General features: G+C 42.3%; 2 protein-coding genes across 3 annotated transcripts in view; one reads left to right on the forward strand and one right to left on the reverse strand.

Annotated features, from left to right (window-relative positions):
* LOC118365151 (parvalbumin-7-like) overlaps positions 1–15,899 on the reverse strand; it is a 38,850-nt gene that overhangs the window by 1,091 nt on the left and 21,860 nt on the right. Inside the window, exons 1-3 of one of the 2 annotated variants that reach the window (XM_035747113.2) lie at positions 6,809–6,908; positions 1,112–1,180; positions 60–192 (exon numbers count right to left, since the gene is read on the reverse strand). In XM_035747113.2, coding sequence (XP_035603006.1) covers positions 60–192; positions 1,112–1,172 — 194 coding nt within the window. In that variant the 5' untranslated portion in view covers positions 1,173–1,180; positions 6,809–6,908. Of the gene's footprint in view, positions 1–59; positions 193–1,111; positions 1,181–6,808; positions 6,909–15,899 lie in introns of those variants that run through there. The other variant, XM_035747114.2, reaches the window with a different exon arrangement.
* LOC118365150 (interleukin-3 receptor class 2 subunit beta-like) overlaps positions 1–15,899 on the forward strand; it is a 66,626-nt gene that overhangs the window by 514 nt on the left and 50,213 nt on the right. The window lies entirely within an intron of this gene.

Consider the following 15,899-nt stretch of genomic DNA (forward strand, 5'->3'; position numbering starts at 1 on the left):
TGTCTTGTCTCTGTGTGTGTCTCCCTGTGTGTCTCCCTGTGTGTGTGTGCGTCTCTTACTTGAGCTCCTCCTCCTCTATGAATCCGCTGGCGTCAGCGTCCAGCACCAGGAAGGCTTTCTTCACATCCTCAGCTGACTTGGCCTTCAGACCCACCATCTCAAAGAATTTCTTATGGTCAAAAGAGTCAGCCGCTGCACGGCAGAACACACACACAGTTTAGTGAACACACACACACAGAGTACAAACACAAATGGAGGCAGACACACACACTTACATACAAACACACACAGACAGGCACGCAGACAGACAGGCACGCACGCACGGACGCTTGCACACACACACAAAGGACAAAAAACAGCATGGGTGACTGCCTGGATACAACACTCCAGAGGTTAAACGTTAATGCCAAACAATCATTAAGAAATGACTATTTTTACACTATGATACAGCGTTTGTCTGAGTGTATGTGCGTGTGTGGATTCAGAGCATGTGTTGTGCCAGTGGACATATCAATTCTATAGGTTAGAGGACTGTGCGAACCCCAGGACTAGCTGGCATCCTCTGGCATATATCTTACACAATATCAGTTCTTACACTATCTGAATTATGTCAGATATGATGTGCTATTACTGTATCATAATTATGTAAAAATGTGTTGATCCCAAATGGCAACCTATTTGCTACATAGTGTACTACTTTTGACCAGGACACATGAGGTTCTGGTCAAAAAGGAGGGCACTATAGGGAAGAGGGTGCCTTTTGGGACGTATCAGATGTGTATTTTTGGAACCAAGGGGCTCCTCCTGTTAACACATTATTAGAGAGAACACATATTCGCCACTAACGTTCAATACAAAAAGTGAATTATACCTTTACTAAGTATTATTAGCCATTTATTTGGCCTCTATTCAGTGTTTTCTTGTTTACACATTATGGGACCGTTTCCCATACACAGATTAAGCCTAGTCCTGCACAACAACATGAAAACTTTCAATGGAGAATCTTCATTGGGAGTGCTTCTTAGTCCTGGACGAGGTTTAATGTATGTCTGGGAAACTGTTCCGAAATGTGATGTAAGAAAATTAAATTGAGTAAAGGGTGTTTGGTCACCTGCGAATGCCTCTAGGGCTTTCTTGATGTCGGCAGCGTTGAGAATGCTGTTCATCGCCATCTCAGCAGCTGGAATGTCAGCAAAGAGGGGGGAATGGAAGGATGACAAGAAAAAGGGGGAACAAAGTTAAACATGAGAGCAAAGGGAACAGAGCAAGATATTGAGAGAACGAATTAGAAAGGAGGGAGGAGGAGAAAATGGAGGAGGCGGTGGGGGGTGCTCAGTTCTCCATTTAGTTTGTGTGTGTTTTTTGGGAGCGGGTTGAGGTTGGGGGTATTATAAGAGAAACGTGGCTGGTCTCCAGGCGTCTACTCAGCAGGGTTAGCGCCATAGGATCTGTGCCTTGTGCTGGTTCTGACATACCATAGAACAAGAACGAGAGCTGTGGAGCTAGGAGGCCATTGGACACACTACAGAGTTAGAGCTGTGTAGAGTAATAGTGTGGACAGGGGGCTCCTTATGTCTCACACTTTGAAAGACGAGCTGTGTCCAAACCTCTTGGCCCTGTGTGTCCAACCCTGTGTGCCATTGAAGCCAATTGCTTCTCACTTACACCCCCCTCAGCTCCCATCTGTCTCCCAAAAGAGGAGAGGAGGAGGAGAGGAAAGGAGGAGGAGAGTCATGGTGAGTGGTGTTGACTAAGGGGTTATTGGGGAATGGATTAGTAGGTTGAGGTGTGGTTGCCATGTGGTGGCCATCCTATGATATCGTGCGAGGGCAATTTTTAAGTCTATTTTTGGATTAGTTTATGTCTGTAATGGCCCCCGAGGGGTGGCCAAGTAGGGTGCTCTAAGATATTTCCCTAAGACACCGCTGCAGCAAAGGCTCATGGGATAAGTGAGCGAAAAGGCCCAGCTCGACAGCCTCTGGCTCGTTAGGGCGTTCCTATGGGGGAAATTACTAGGGTAAGAATGGGGTTTGGGGTAAATGCCTAAAATAACGTCTGAGTTTATCACAGGCTTAGGAGATCTTATACGTTTTGTTCTATAAAATAATATCAGCTAGTTAAGATGACCTTTATGAATTATGAAGCCCTTCCCTTACAGAAAAACACAATTTCACATGTGAAATCATGTGAAAACGTGTTTTTGGAACACTTCACGTGAAATCATGTGTTTTTTTCCGTAATGGGGATGCCAGCAATCTGAATTTCCCGCTACACAACCAAATCTGTGGCCACAGATTAATAGTCAAGAATACAAGGTCAAAGGAACACATAAGGTACCTTCAGGGCCGGCTTAATGCAGGGGCTTACCCCAAAAATACACAGTATATATTATATATATAATATTCTGCAACCGCCAACTCCAGGAGGATTCAGGAGCCAACTGTCAATGAGTGTAGATAGCCTGCTGCTGCCTGGTGCCACTCTGCTAATCGTTAGATCGGGGGGGGAGATACATGTGACTGGTCAATTGTGTGAGTCAGGGGCATGGCCCAAGCCCATAACGGACCCAAGAGGCAATTATTATTTATATCTCTTTTTTTATCCATCCACAGGAGCCCGTCCTCGATGTTCAAAATATACCAGAAAGCATCATTTTGACAGATTTCTTAAATCTGGCCCTGGGTACTGGTCAATATCTTTTAGGGTACATGTGCAGATAATCTAGTATAACGTACATTTTTTCTGGGTACAATTACTACTGCACTTTTTTTTTAAATGCTGGGTTAAAAGCAACCCATAGTGGACAGACACGTGTTGTGTTATTTTTGACCCAGCCAGTTGGGTCACTTAGGGACATTGAACTATGAACCATCAGGTCAGATCAGAATACTGGAGGCATGGCGTTCAGTTCTTTTTGGGCACCTGTGAAAGTAAATGTCGTTCCGGTTCATCTGTTCTGCTGTATTGTCAACACATGTTAAGGTTGCGCACTGACACTTTTTTTGGGAACAACACTACCGTAATTCATTTTGGTGTGTCGTAACACGTAACACGTTCCAAGCAATAAGTATGAACCTGGTGGCCCTGCAGAAACATTGATGCACTCAACCAAGCGGTTGCAAGTTTAAATCCCCAAAACATGAATGTTAACTCATGTTTAAACATGTTTACATGTGTTTTTAGCGCAGGAGGCACTTCAGGTACTTACCAACCAAGCAGTTGTGAGTTCAAATCCCAAATTAGGTTGAGTTCCAAGTAATGCAGGGGACCATGACACAATGTTCTACAAAGGTTAATGGGAATGTCCTGGGAACTAGACAAAACCTGCAGGGGACCATGACTGTATAAATTAGCGGCAGGTAGCCTAGTGTTTAGAGCGTTGGACTAGTAACCAAAAGGTTGCAAGATCGAATCTCTGAGCTGACAAGGTAAAAATCTGTCGTTCTGCCCCTGAACGAGGCAGTTAACCCACTGTGCCTAGGCCGTCATTGACTATATATTTTTTTTTTTATATATTATATATATTTTTTTATGAAAAAAAATTGACGGCATGTCAATTATGCCGTTTAAAGTCAAATATTCTCAATGACATTTGACATCTGGGTTTTTACATGTTGTCGTGTCGTTTCATGGTATCACATGTTGAAATTTGGCATTCCCATGTTGTCATTTATTTCACATGACATCATGATTTTGCATGTGTTTACATGGTCACATGTTATCACATGTGACTATGTGATCACACGATAACACGCTTTCACATGCGATTACGTGAAATTCATGTGGTTTTTCTGTAAGTGTTATGTGGTTGTTTCGATTAAATAAATGCTTAAAAGTTCACAAAAAGTGACATTAGCTGATGAAGATTAGCTCATAGAACAAAACGTATAAAATCTCCTAAGCCTGTGTTTACCGCAGACCTTATTTTTGCAGTTTATCCAAAACCCCGTAAAAAAACCAGTAATTTCTCCATAGGCTTTGGCCAATGAGCCATGGTGGAGTTAGTGCCTACAAAAATATGCCATTGCTATTGCTCTCTATAGGAGCCTACAAGATCCTATTAAGTAGTTAGCCTCTTTCCACAGTTTGTCCTATGCGAATGCCTCAACAGTCAGCCTCATCTTAGTGAGATCTAGCACTTCCTTTCACCCAACATCTTTCTAACACTCCTAAGTTTGACTTACCCTTTGGCTCCAATGAAAAGTATAAATATGAAACCTTTATACTTTTTTCCTGCGTGAGAGCCGGCTGTGCCCTTCTTCTCACCCAGAGGTGAGGGAAACCCAACCGTGCCTCAGAAGACCGACTCCTAGCCTTCATTACAACAGCTGCATGGTGTGTGTGTATGTCTGTGTGTGCGTGCGTGTGTGTGTGTGAGTGTGTGTGAGTGTGCGTGTGTGTTTGGAAGAAGGGGTCTGGGGGTTCTGGGTCTGGGTCTGGGCAGGCCGGATGTGGGTGAGGAGATCGAGGTATCAAGGGAGAATGTACTAGCCTCTCAAGAAACTCGAGCCCCTTAAGTTAAGCCCCCTCGATCTCAGTTTACTATAGCATGTGTATGTTCGTATGCGGTCCTTTGTAGTGTCAGTGTGTGAGTGAGGGTGTATGTACGAATGCGTGGCTTTGCTGATATGTCTGTGACGTGTGTGAACTTAGATTTGATCTGTGGTCATGTTTATGAGTTTGTGTGTGTGTGTGTGTGTGTGTGTGTGTGTGTGTGTGTGTGTGTGTGTGTGTGTGTGTGTGTGTGTGTGTGTGTGTGTGTGTGTGTGTGTGTGTGTGTGTGTGTGTGTGTGTGTGTGTGTGTGTGCGTGCTCACGCTCATGGGGCGGGGATGAGTTTGTGTGTGTGTGTGTGTGTGTGTGCTCACGCTCATGGGGCGGGGATGAGTTTGTGTGTGTGTGTGTGTGTGTGTGCTCGCGCTCATGGGGCGGGGATGAGTTTGTGTGTGTGTTTATGTACATGCATATACATGTATGTACTGTACGTCTGTGTGCTGTTGGTGAGATAATGTTTTGCAACTTTGTGAGTCTGGATTCATATACCTCTTACTTACAATTGATTTGACATTTAAATACCCACTATGTAAGTGAATCACAATGATTGAAACACAACAAATTGGGGACTGTGCTTGTTTTAGCATTCTGTACAGCAGAAACATTGGAGGATTTTGATTCAGAATGATTGCCAACTTGTAAGTGAATAGTTGAAATTGTGTACAGAACAGCTCAACTGGGTGGCTACAACAAATGCTATTGATTCTGCAAGTCATTGATTTCATCATAAAAAGTGGAGTCAGCCTCTCGTCATGGTAACAATACCAATACCCAAAGAGCAGTGGTCCGAGCGGCACGGCCATAAAAACAACACCCAGATGGATTGTGGGGGATTATCTTTGGACATAACACCAAAGTCCATTATGCTATCTGACAGCGTGGTGCTGAAAATAACTGCTGAGCTGCCTACCTACTGTACCGCCACAGTACAACTGAACAATCAGACCTGGGTTCAAATACTTTAAAAACTACTTTATCTACATTTGACTAGATCAATTTGACTGTAGCAATGGAACCACTAGAGCGGTCCCAGTGCAAGCTTGCCCACCTGGCTATCCAGGTAGGGTAATGCAAAAAATATTTCATATAGTATCTTGAACCCAGGTCTAGCTTCCAAATTACCCAGTTACCCAATTCAATGATTGAGCAGCCACAATAATAGGCCTTGCGTAGTAGTAGGGACTCTCCTGGATGGCACACAAAGGTACCGCTATGACTCGCAGAATAATAATGCCATCTTATCTAATCAACTAATCACATCGTCTCATAAATCCATCTGGAACAATGGGACAATCAATCATCTACATGCAAATGCCAAACGTGTCAATAACTAAACCACGTCACGAGACATTTACATAAAACACAAACAGAGTAATATAGTATTATTAAATAAATAAAAATGTGTCAATCGCTTAAGCTATCCGTTAGCATTTAAAGCAACATCTGAAGTCTTGAGGTCATATTTCATCATGACACACAAACAACACATTGTATTCATAGCAAATGGCACCCTATCCCTTATGTAGTGCGCTACTTTTGACCAGAGCTCTATTGGGCCTAGGCCAAAAGTAGTGTACTATAAAGGAATAGGGTGCCATTTGGGATACATACAATTATTTGTCTCTGTTTAATTAACAGAGGCTATAGCCACTAAAACAGTTCACTGACTCCATGAATATGCATTAACATGGAGATATGAGCACATGAGTATCATGCAAATGCACTAATCATGCTCAACATAATCACATACAGAATGTTAATGAGGGAGGGTTATGGTCCCGAGAGGCATCTTTGTTAAAAAAATGTAATAACTGAATACTATTTCACAGTGTCAGCAATTTGCACCATACTTAGTTAATGTCCTCTATATAATTATTGAAAGGTTTGATCGTTTGGTTCATATTCTCTATACAGTAGCCATTCCCATTACACAACTAACTAACACCACAAATTGCACCTGCTCATGCTATTTTCCAACACGTAACTACCTACATACTTAAACAAGATCTTACCCTTACAACTTTGCATATCACTTTTGTATTTTTTTTTCCCCAAAGTAGCTGTTAGTAAGTGTACTGCAAAATTATTCTCTACTGTGGTGACCAATTTATGAAGCCTTTTCCACTAGGTCAATTCCATTTCAATTCAATCAATTCAGGAAGTAAACTGAAATCCCAATGTTCACTTCCTGAATTGGCTGAATTAAAATGGAATTGACCCCAACCCTGGTTGTTGAGCAAAGCACGCAGCCTTACCTGAGTTAAGGTGAGGAGTAGTATGGAGGAGATGGAGAAAGGGGCCAGAGAGATAGGGTGGAGGTCTGATAAAGAGACAAGGGTCCACTCCTTTCTTTTTTATACCCCTCCCCTCCGCCTATTTCAGGAGGGAAAGATGGAAACCCTATCGCTTCCCTTAACCACACTTAACTAATCAAAACCCTGCTATTAATAATCACCTGCTCAGTCTCCAGCACCCATTCCACCTGACACCTTTTTCTTTACTCTCTCTCTTTCTCGCCTTCCCTCCACGCTTCTGGTTTTCTTACCTCATTTTCTCACACCTCCCACTCAGGGGGCTCTGTCCTTAGATCCTCTTTTGATATTTCTCTTTCTCACAAACTCTCTCTTTCTGTATATATATATATATATATATATATATATATATATATATATATTTCCTTCTCTCTGTCAATTTCTTCATCTCCTAAGCTCTCCTTTTACTCCAATGTCCCCTGTCTCTCACACTTAACCATTCTCAAAGCAGAGATGGGTAGTAGTTCTGTTACATGTATTTGAAATACGTACAGTATTTTAATTACTTCTGAGTATTTCGTATGTTGTATTACACTGGTCTGAACTATAGTCCAATGTATTTTGTAACAAGATATTTTCAAAAGCTGCAATTTTCAAAATACAAAATTATTTTCTATACCATTTCCTTATAGAAGTTAAACATTTTGTGGCCCCCTTGCACCCTACATTGTTTTTAAAAAGTATGATGGCACTATGGTGTGATAAGACTATTTGCTAAATAAACGTATACTGTAAATGTACAGTATATGTAAAAATGAACAATTGCAAGGCATACTGAGTATTATTCTAATGAGCGCCGCCCCGAAAACAAGGCCAATGACAATACCTAGTGTCCTTTGCAGTTGTTGATTTTCACATATACATTTACAGTACATTTTGGTCATTTAGCAGACGCTCTTATCCAGAGTGTCAATGCATTCAACTAAGGTAGATAAACAACAGCATATGACAGTCACAGCAAGTAAGATGTTTCTGTAACCATTACTGAGAATGTTGTTTCTATTCGACAATGTAATTTTATACTTTATAATTCAAAAGACATGTATTTCAATGAACTACAATACTTTACAAAAGTATTTTATATTGTATTTTTGATACATTGGTCTTTAGGGTATTTTAAAGTTGTATTTTCTCTAATTGTAATTTCTTATTTATGCCCATCCCTATCTCAAAGTCTCTCTCATTTACCTTTCCTGCTCATGGGGGATTAAAACCATCAGCCAACTTCCTTAATCCATCCCTTTATATCCACCTCCATTATCTTATTCCTTTCTTTGTCTGTCCCTAATGAATCTATATATAGCAGACACAAGTCAAAGCAAAGCTGAAGGTAGATCCTGAATGTCCATGATCAGAACTGTGACATCTGATATCCGTGGGCTGCCTAATGCTCTGTGTTCATATGTGTTTGTCCCAAATGACGCCCTATTTCCTATATGCAGGTGTAGCATCTTCATTTGACCACTGCTGTCGTAGCAAAATAATTATCCAGCAACAGGATTTGAACGTTGCTTGATCGTCGGTTAGGCTATTAGCTGGTCAAAATTAGGCTATATGAAAAGTGCAATACTGTTAATATAACCGTGTTTTAATGTGAATTCTCAGCAACAAAAGGGGGATCAAATTAAGATCCTATAGATGTACAGTGTAGTGTGGTCAAAAGTAGTGCATTATATAGGGGACAGGGTGTCATTTGGGACACAAGCTACATTATTTTGTTGGGAAAGAATCCAAACAGGCTCTCGGCATCAACTAACTATAAAACATGGAGGCTTGGTGGGTTAGGTCACTCTGGCGCAGGCAGCCCCCCCCCCAGGAATCGCCAAAGCCGGTCATATATAGATATGTCTTACTGAATATGGCTGTACCATACATACAGCTGATGTGTGGACTGCACACATCAGCTGTTTCCATGTCTGAGTTATTATTGAAGTGTGTGTGTTTGGGGGTTATTGTGTGTCTGTACAGTGTGTGTGTGTGTGTGTGTGTGTGTGTGTGTGTGTGTGTGTGTGTGTGTGTGTGTGTGTGTGTGTGTGTGTGTGTGTGTGTGTGTGTGTGTGTGTGTGCGCATGCGTGTGTGTGTGTGTACTCGTTGACCTTTGTAAAGGTGGGTTTGAAGGCAGAAATGGGGCCTGCGATGTGGGCTGCGGTGCTACTGTATTGTACTTAAAGAGAGCAATAAACAGGTTTACTATAGGATAGGATGGGGAGGCAATGGTGGTGGTTGTGGTGGTGGTGTGGGTCACTGAGTTCCCATGTATAAATGTACTGGGATGTACAGGGATGAGGAGGGATTTGCTGCTCTGTAGGGGACCTCAGTGACTGCTGCTATTTAACCTTATTACCATATCTCATTGGGACTGTTTTCTGGAGCAGATGCGGTACTTTTCTAAAAACCTGATAAAGTTTTGTTTCTGGAATGACATGCATTTCTCAAATTAGGTTAATCATGCAGTTTGATTCGCCGTTGAGTCATCGTGACATATTTACAATCAATGAATTTGATATGGAACACCTCCCCATCTGTACATCTCTGCAATTTGCCACTCTATAATTTATCCCTCTTTTTCTCCTACCCCTTATTCCCTCTGGTACCACTCATGGGAATGTTATTCCCCCGTCCAATTCTAATACGCTCAAGCACTTTATCTTTTTAACTCTTTCTCTCCTCTCTTTCCTTTCAACATATCATCCCATCTGCCTTCTGTTCACCGCACGAAGAGGTATATAAAGCACCCTCCTTTTAAGGGGCCTCTTTCTTCCACTAAACTTGTGTGTTCTCCAGCCTTCCTTAGCCTTCCTCTCTCTGCCTTTCAGGGCCATGCAACCAAAAGCCACCAAGAGGCTTGACTTAACCCCACAGAGTGCTTGGTTGTTGTCTGGGGCTCTCCCAAGGAGGGATGACAGTGGTGCTCAGAGGTGGAGCCTGAGTGGTGGCAGAAACGGACTGGCCATAAGGCAGTTTGGGAAAATACCAGATGGGCTGGTCCATCTTTAGCTCAGTGTGTCGGTGATACATTTTTTAGGGGTTAATATTGAGGGTCTGCAAAGAGAAAATGGACTGGTGTGGGGTCTCAAGGAAATGCCAGGCCGGTTTGTGGTCACTGACTTTCCCTGGGTGGAGGGGTGGTGCAAGGGGGAAGCGGAAAGGCGAGCTGAAGGTTGGTGAGATGCATAAACAGGTTATATCAAAATCAGTGTTGATGGGTTTTTTTTCACCCCAAGGGCCTGGTGGGTGGAGGGTGAAATGAATCTGTTCTCTTCCAAATCTCAACCTCCATCCCAATGCCCTAGCTGTCATTAACAGGCATGGCACCTAATATAATAATAATATATGCCATTTAGCAGACGCTTTTATCCAAAGCGACTTACAGTCATGACACCATCAAACATCTTTTGAGTAGTTTTGTAAGGGAATTGATGAAAGTTCATGGAATTCTCTGCTCCTCTGATTCAAAGGGGCTTTTTGTTTAGATTTCTGTTGGTTCATTTGAAAGGTTTTTGTTGAGGTTGACTATTTGAGCATGGATGTATCAATAAATTGTGTTCTGATTAGCATGTTAATAGGGAAATCAAAAGTTCCTTGTCGGTTTCTTGACAGATTGTGTGTTTGTGTTGTTTATCCCCAACAAATAACACAAAGTACATCGACGGGGCTGTTGTGGAACAGGTCAAGAGCTGGTATCTCTGTTTTTTATTTGTAGTAAATGTGCAAAAATGTTTAAAAAAAAATGTTTTTAGCTTTCTCATTATGGGGTATTGTGTGTAGATTGACGAGGATTTTTATTTATTTAATCCATTTTAGAATGAGGCTTTAACGTAACAAAACGTGGAAAAAGAGAAAGGGCTGAATACTTTCCAGATGCACTGTATATGTACATATCTACCTCAATTACCTCGTACCCCTACACATCGACTCGGTACTGGTACCCTGTGTATATAGCTAGGTTATCGTTACTCATTGTGTACTTATTCCTTGTGTTATTATTTTTTATATTTATTTATTCCCTGTGTTGTTATTTTTCAGAAATGTGCTACTATTTCTCTTTTTTTATCTCTGTATTGTTGGGCAGGGCGTTATACACAATCTTAAAATGATAACTAAAAAATGTTTAAACAGGCATAATAAGTCTATAAATAAATATTATGTGGCATGATACTGCAATTAACATTTCCCTAATGTAAGGAAGCATTTCACTGTTAGTCTACACCTGTTGTTTACAAAGCATGTGACAAATAACATTTGATTTGAAACTGTATAATGAGTTCAGTTGTAAGTCATTTCCAGTAAAGGTCTTTGAGTGTTTGATTTCAGTTCGTTTCGGTCTGTTTGTTGAACACACTGACATTTTCACACTAGGCCTACTCTGAAACAAAGTTATAATATGAAACAAAATGTCAAATATGGCAATAAAACTTTCCAAACCACGTATTTAATTTTTACGTCTCTGGTGGCCGACTATCGTTCGAAGGCCTCCTCTTTATAACATACTTCCTCGCGAGATCCAATTCCTGTGTCTGAAGAAAGCACAAATATGTTTACATATTTCCATGTTTCCCTGCCTGGAATAACAAATACAGAGTTAATCCAAGGAAGACAAAGTGAGAGGATAAAACTGAATACGTTTTAGAGGAAGCCGAATTCCAGGGAGAGAAAGAGAGTGGGGGGGGGGGCAAGCTTTGAAAAAGTCCTAAAAAAGCTCAGCTAAAACAGACAAAATCTCAGTCCCTTTGAAACTGACAGCTTTTGAAGAGGCAGAAGTCGGGGCTGTGCGGCTGGTCCAGGGTGAGATGAGAGGTAGTGTGATCTCCAAATGTCATCTTTGCAGAACAGTGTGGGTCTGGATGAAAAGTTGGACGATATGAAGGCTTGAAACAACCGCGGTTTACATAAATGCGTCAGCATTTTACTTTCAAACAAGGTTTGAAAAAAAAACTATATTTTTTTCTTCTTCTTTTATATACATTTTGTCGCCTGGTTTATTTACTGCATTATCAGTATCCAGTGAAACAGTGGGGAAGTCTGTTTCAGCAAACCACTGAAAGCAATGCATTGTTTACTTGTTTAGCTGTGCTGCGCCGAGCCTTGCCACCTGGCAGTAGGTGTGAGTATGTAGGGGCATTACTGTTGCCGTCTGTCTGGCCTGCTGTGGGACATCACATGATAGACCCATTACTGAGAATCATCGTCCTCCCTTCAACTATTACATTTCTCTGTTTCAGCATTTTCTCCAAAGGAGACACAGAGCGAAAATTGACACTTAGAGTGATGAAGGGAACAAGGGATGAAGGGAACATGAAAGCTGTAAAGAAAGAGAGAAAGACCAAGGGTAGGAAATGGAGAGGCAATAGAATGAGATACTATCCAAGGGGAGGTAGAGAGAGACAGAGAGAGGGAGAGAGGCAGAAAGAGAGAGACAACGAGAGATAGAGAGAGAGAAAGGACAAGATGGACAAGGACATCCATGGGTCCTGACAGAGGGAATGATAGGAGAATGAGAGCTGGACGGCCATGGGACAGAAATTAATGAGTTGTTTAATAAAGGAGCTACTGGGTCGTCCATCTGCAGGGATCCTCCCTTAGCCTTAACAAATGGGAGTCTGCATTTGAAACATTAAGACGGATGGGCCTCTTCTCTCTCGCCGTATGATCAGCCGTTCCGTTGCAATGACAACGCTGTTTCGTGCCGCGAGCATCTTCTGATGCAAGAAAAGACAGGGCTGAGGAAGACACACCCAAAAGAGAATACCAAGAGATGCACAGATATAGTAAGAATGATGGGCCAGTCAGGAGGCTAGGAGAGAAATAGTGTGCAGAAGATACAGAGGAAAGAGACAGTAAGAAAGAGAAAGGAGAGGCAGGGAGAGAAAGAGGTCAAATAGAGTTTTGGTCAGATGTGGTAAAGGAAGGTTGCTCAATCTATAGGGAAAAACATAAGATGGACGACAGTGTCTTGTCGTCAACATCAAAGGACAACCATACAGTCAGGCTGAAAGTTAACTAGACCCAATCATCAACGATGGACAGTGTAATGGAGGTGATTTGGTGAACTGCGCTCACATGATTAGTAGCCTAACCTTTTCTTAGACCTGAAGACTTGTCATAACTCCTCAAGTTAATGCCTACTCTTTAGCTTAGCATGCTAACAGACCCAGTTGGTCACACCAGTATAGACAACCAATGTGAATTTTGCCAACAAATCTGAACTAAATCATTTCAATAAATCTTGAAAGCCCCTTGTGATGACGGTGGCCGCAATAGAAAAGCTGAACCTCAACAGAGACGATGGGGTGGGTTATTCACACAGTGTACCCTAGTCCTATATGCAATGTTGGGGCGGCAGGGTAGCCTAGTGGTTAGAGTGTTGGACTAGTAACCGAAAGGGTGCAAGTTCAAATCCCAGAGCTGACAAGGTACAAATCTATTGTTCTGCCCCTGAACAGGCAGTTAACCCACTGTTCCCAGGCTGTCATTGAAAATAAGAATTTGTTCTTAACTTTTTTTTTTTTTAAATGTACTCCTTTTGACCAGGGTCCTATGGGCTCTGGTCAAGAGTAGTGAACCATAGAGGGAATAAGGTGCCACTTGGGACGCAGGCAGAGTATCAGAGCTGGTCTGTACTGGACTTGGCGCAGGAAGGTGTGTAATCCATTCAACAGGTGCCTTGGGACCAGAGAGACAGGCATTGGGAGAATAGGAGGTTGTGAAGGGGAGATATGAGGATAGAGGGAGAACACGGGGAAAGCGATACGAGGAGAGGGAAGAGAGGGAGAGTAGAAAGGTGTGGGGATTTGAGGAGGGAGGTCTAAGCGAAAGGAAGGTGAAGAAATATGAGTTTGAGGAAGGAGAGCGAGTGAGCGAGAGGGAGGTGGGTGGGGGGGGAGAGTAGAGGGGTGAGGAGATTCCTTAGGAGCGTCTGTCGGCTTACAACTCAAGAAATAGGTGTTGAGTTGCACCCGGCGATGCTACAAATGTAATATGGGGAGACACTGTATCCATGGCAATGTCATCATAACTAATGTTGGAAGCTGGCAAGTTAGCATTTGCAGAACAATGTGAGTGAATATGTCATCACAGTATGGGTAATGGATGGAAACAAAACAATTTTTCTAAAAGATTCATCCTTTCTCTTTTTGAGTTATTATTAGTGTGTTGACTATCAAAGGCATTTTTTGTCATACATTTTCTAGCTCTCATTGGGCTCTAATGTCAGTGTGTTCCTGTTTGTTTTAGGAAGCATGTTGGCGGGTCAGTGATACCTTCTCTTCCTCTGTAGGCTAACCAACAAAATGACATTTAGAACTGTGTCACTTGAGAATCACACCACCAAGCAAGTGCAAAAATGCAAGCATGCATGTCAACACACACGCACAGACACACACACAGGCACAGACACACACACACCAAGATCGGTTTGACCTTGACATTGTAGGCTACGTGTGTCAGATGTGTGTAGTGTAAATGAACTGTGATAAGATTCTAAATAGTAGCTCTTATATATATAGCGAGCACTACACCAGATCAAGGCCTGGCCATCACAGCATTAAAATATCTACTACAATGATCATTATTCCCCTAAATGTATACTGAACAAAAATATAAACCCAACATGCAACAATTTCAACAAATTTACTGTTAATGTTCATATAAGGAAATCAGTTTATTAGGCCCTAATCTGTGGATTTCACTTGACTGGCTAGGGGCGCAGCCATTGGTGGGCATGGGAGGGCATAGCCCCACCCTCTTGGGAGCCAGGCTTCAATCAGAATAAGTTCTTCCTCACAAAAGGGCTTTATTACAGGCGGAAATACTCCTCAGTTTCATCAGCTGTCCGGGTGGCTGGTCTCAGACAAACGCGCAGGTGAAGAAGCCGGATGTGGAGTTCTGGCGTGGTTACACGGGGTATGCGCTTGTGAGGCCGGTTGGATGAACTGCCAAAATCTCTAAAACGACGTTGGAGGTGGCTTATGGTAGAGAAATTAACATTCAATTCTCTGGCAACAGCTCTGGTGGACATTCCTGCAGTCAGCATGCCAATTCCACGCTTTTTCAAAACTTGAGACATCTGTGGTATTGTGTGGTGTGACAAAACTGCACATTTTAGAATGGACTTTTATTCTCCCCAGTACACGGTGCAGCTGTGTAATGATCATGCTGTTTAATCAGCTTCTTGATATGCCACACCTGTCAGGTGGATGGATTATCTTGGCAAAGGAGAAATGCTCACTCACAGGGATGTAAACAAATTTGTGCACAATATTTGTGAGAAATATGTTTTATGTGCGTATGGAAATGTCTTTACATGTTGTGTTTATATTTCTGTTCAGTACTAGTTACTGTTGAACAGATTTAAAAGACTGCCGCTGGTTTATGGCTCGTGTCCATTTAGAGCAGCGGTGGGCAATTCCAGTCCTCGGGGGCCTGATTGGTGTCATACTTTTTCTCCATCCATAGCAAACACAGCCGATTAATCAAATTGCATTCTAAACTGAAGATCATGATTAGGTGATTATTGGAGTCAAGTGTGTTAGCTGGGGCTGGGGCAAAACTGTGACAACAATCAGGCCCCCAAGGACTGTAATTGCACACCCCTGATTTAGGGGGATATGCTATCTCTGTCTGTATTGCCAAATGTACTACATTATAAAAACATTCAAGAGACAGCAGCGCTCACAAAGACGGAACACACATCACTGAAATTGAAACATCAACACCGACCGGCTGGCCTGGACTTCCATTCAATCAGGGGTGCATCCATTTAGGAGGGAGTGGAGTGTATTCACATATTAACAAATACAATAGGTTCTTGAAGGGCCCATTAACAAACCACTGCCATTAACTCTACGCTCCTTGTTCTGCTCCGAGACCCAGCCGCATTGCAGTTAAAATGGAAGTCTGTTCACAGGTGAAGGATGCCTTAAGTTGCTTGGTTGGAAAGGCCTGTAATTATTACATCACACAATCAATTAGCTGTTACATGGGCTACGGGGGTGGTGTGTGTGTCTTTGTGTGTGCGCGTCTCTCTCTCTCTCT

This window comes from Oncorhynchus keta, chromosome 32, assembly GCF_023373465.1.
Source record: "Oncorhynchus keta strain PuntledgeMale-10-30-2019 chromosome 32, Oket_V2, whole genome shotgun sequence".
Lineage (NCBI taxonomy): Eukaryota > Metazoa > Chordata > Actinopteri > Salmoniformes > Salmonidae > Oncorhynchus > Oncorhynchus keta.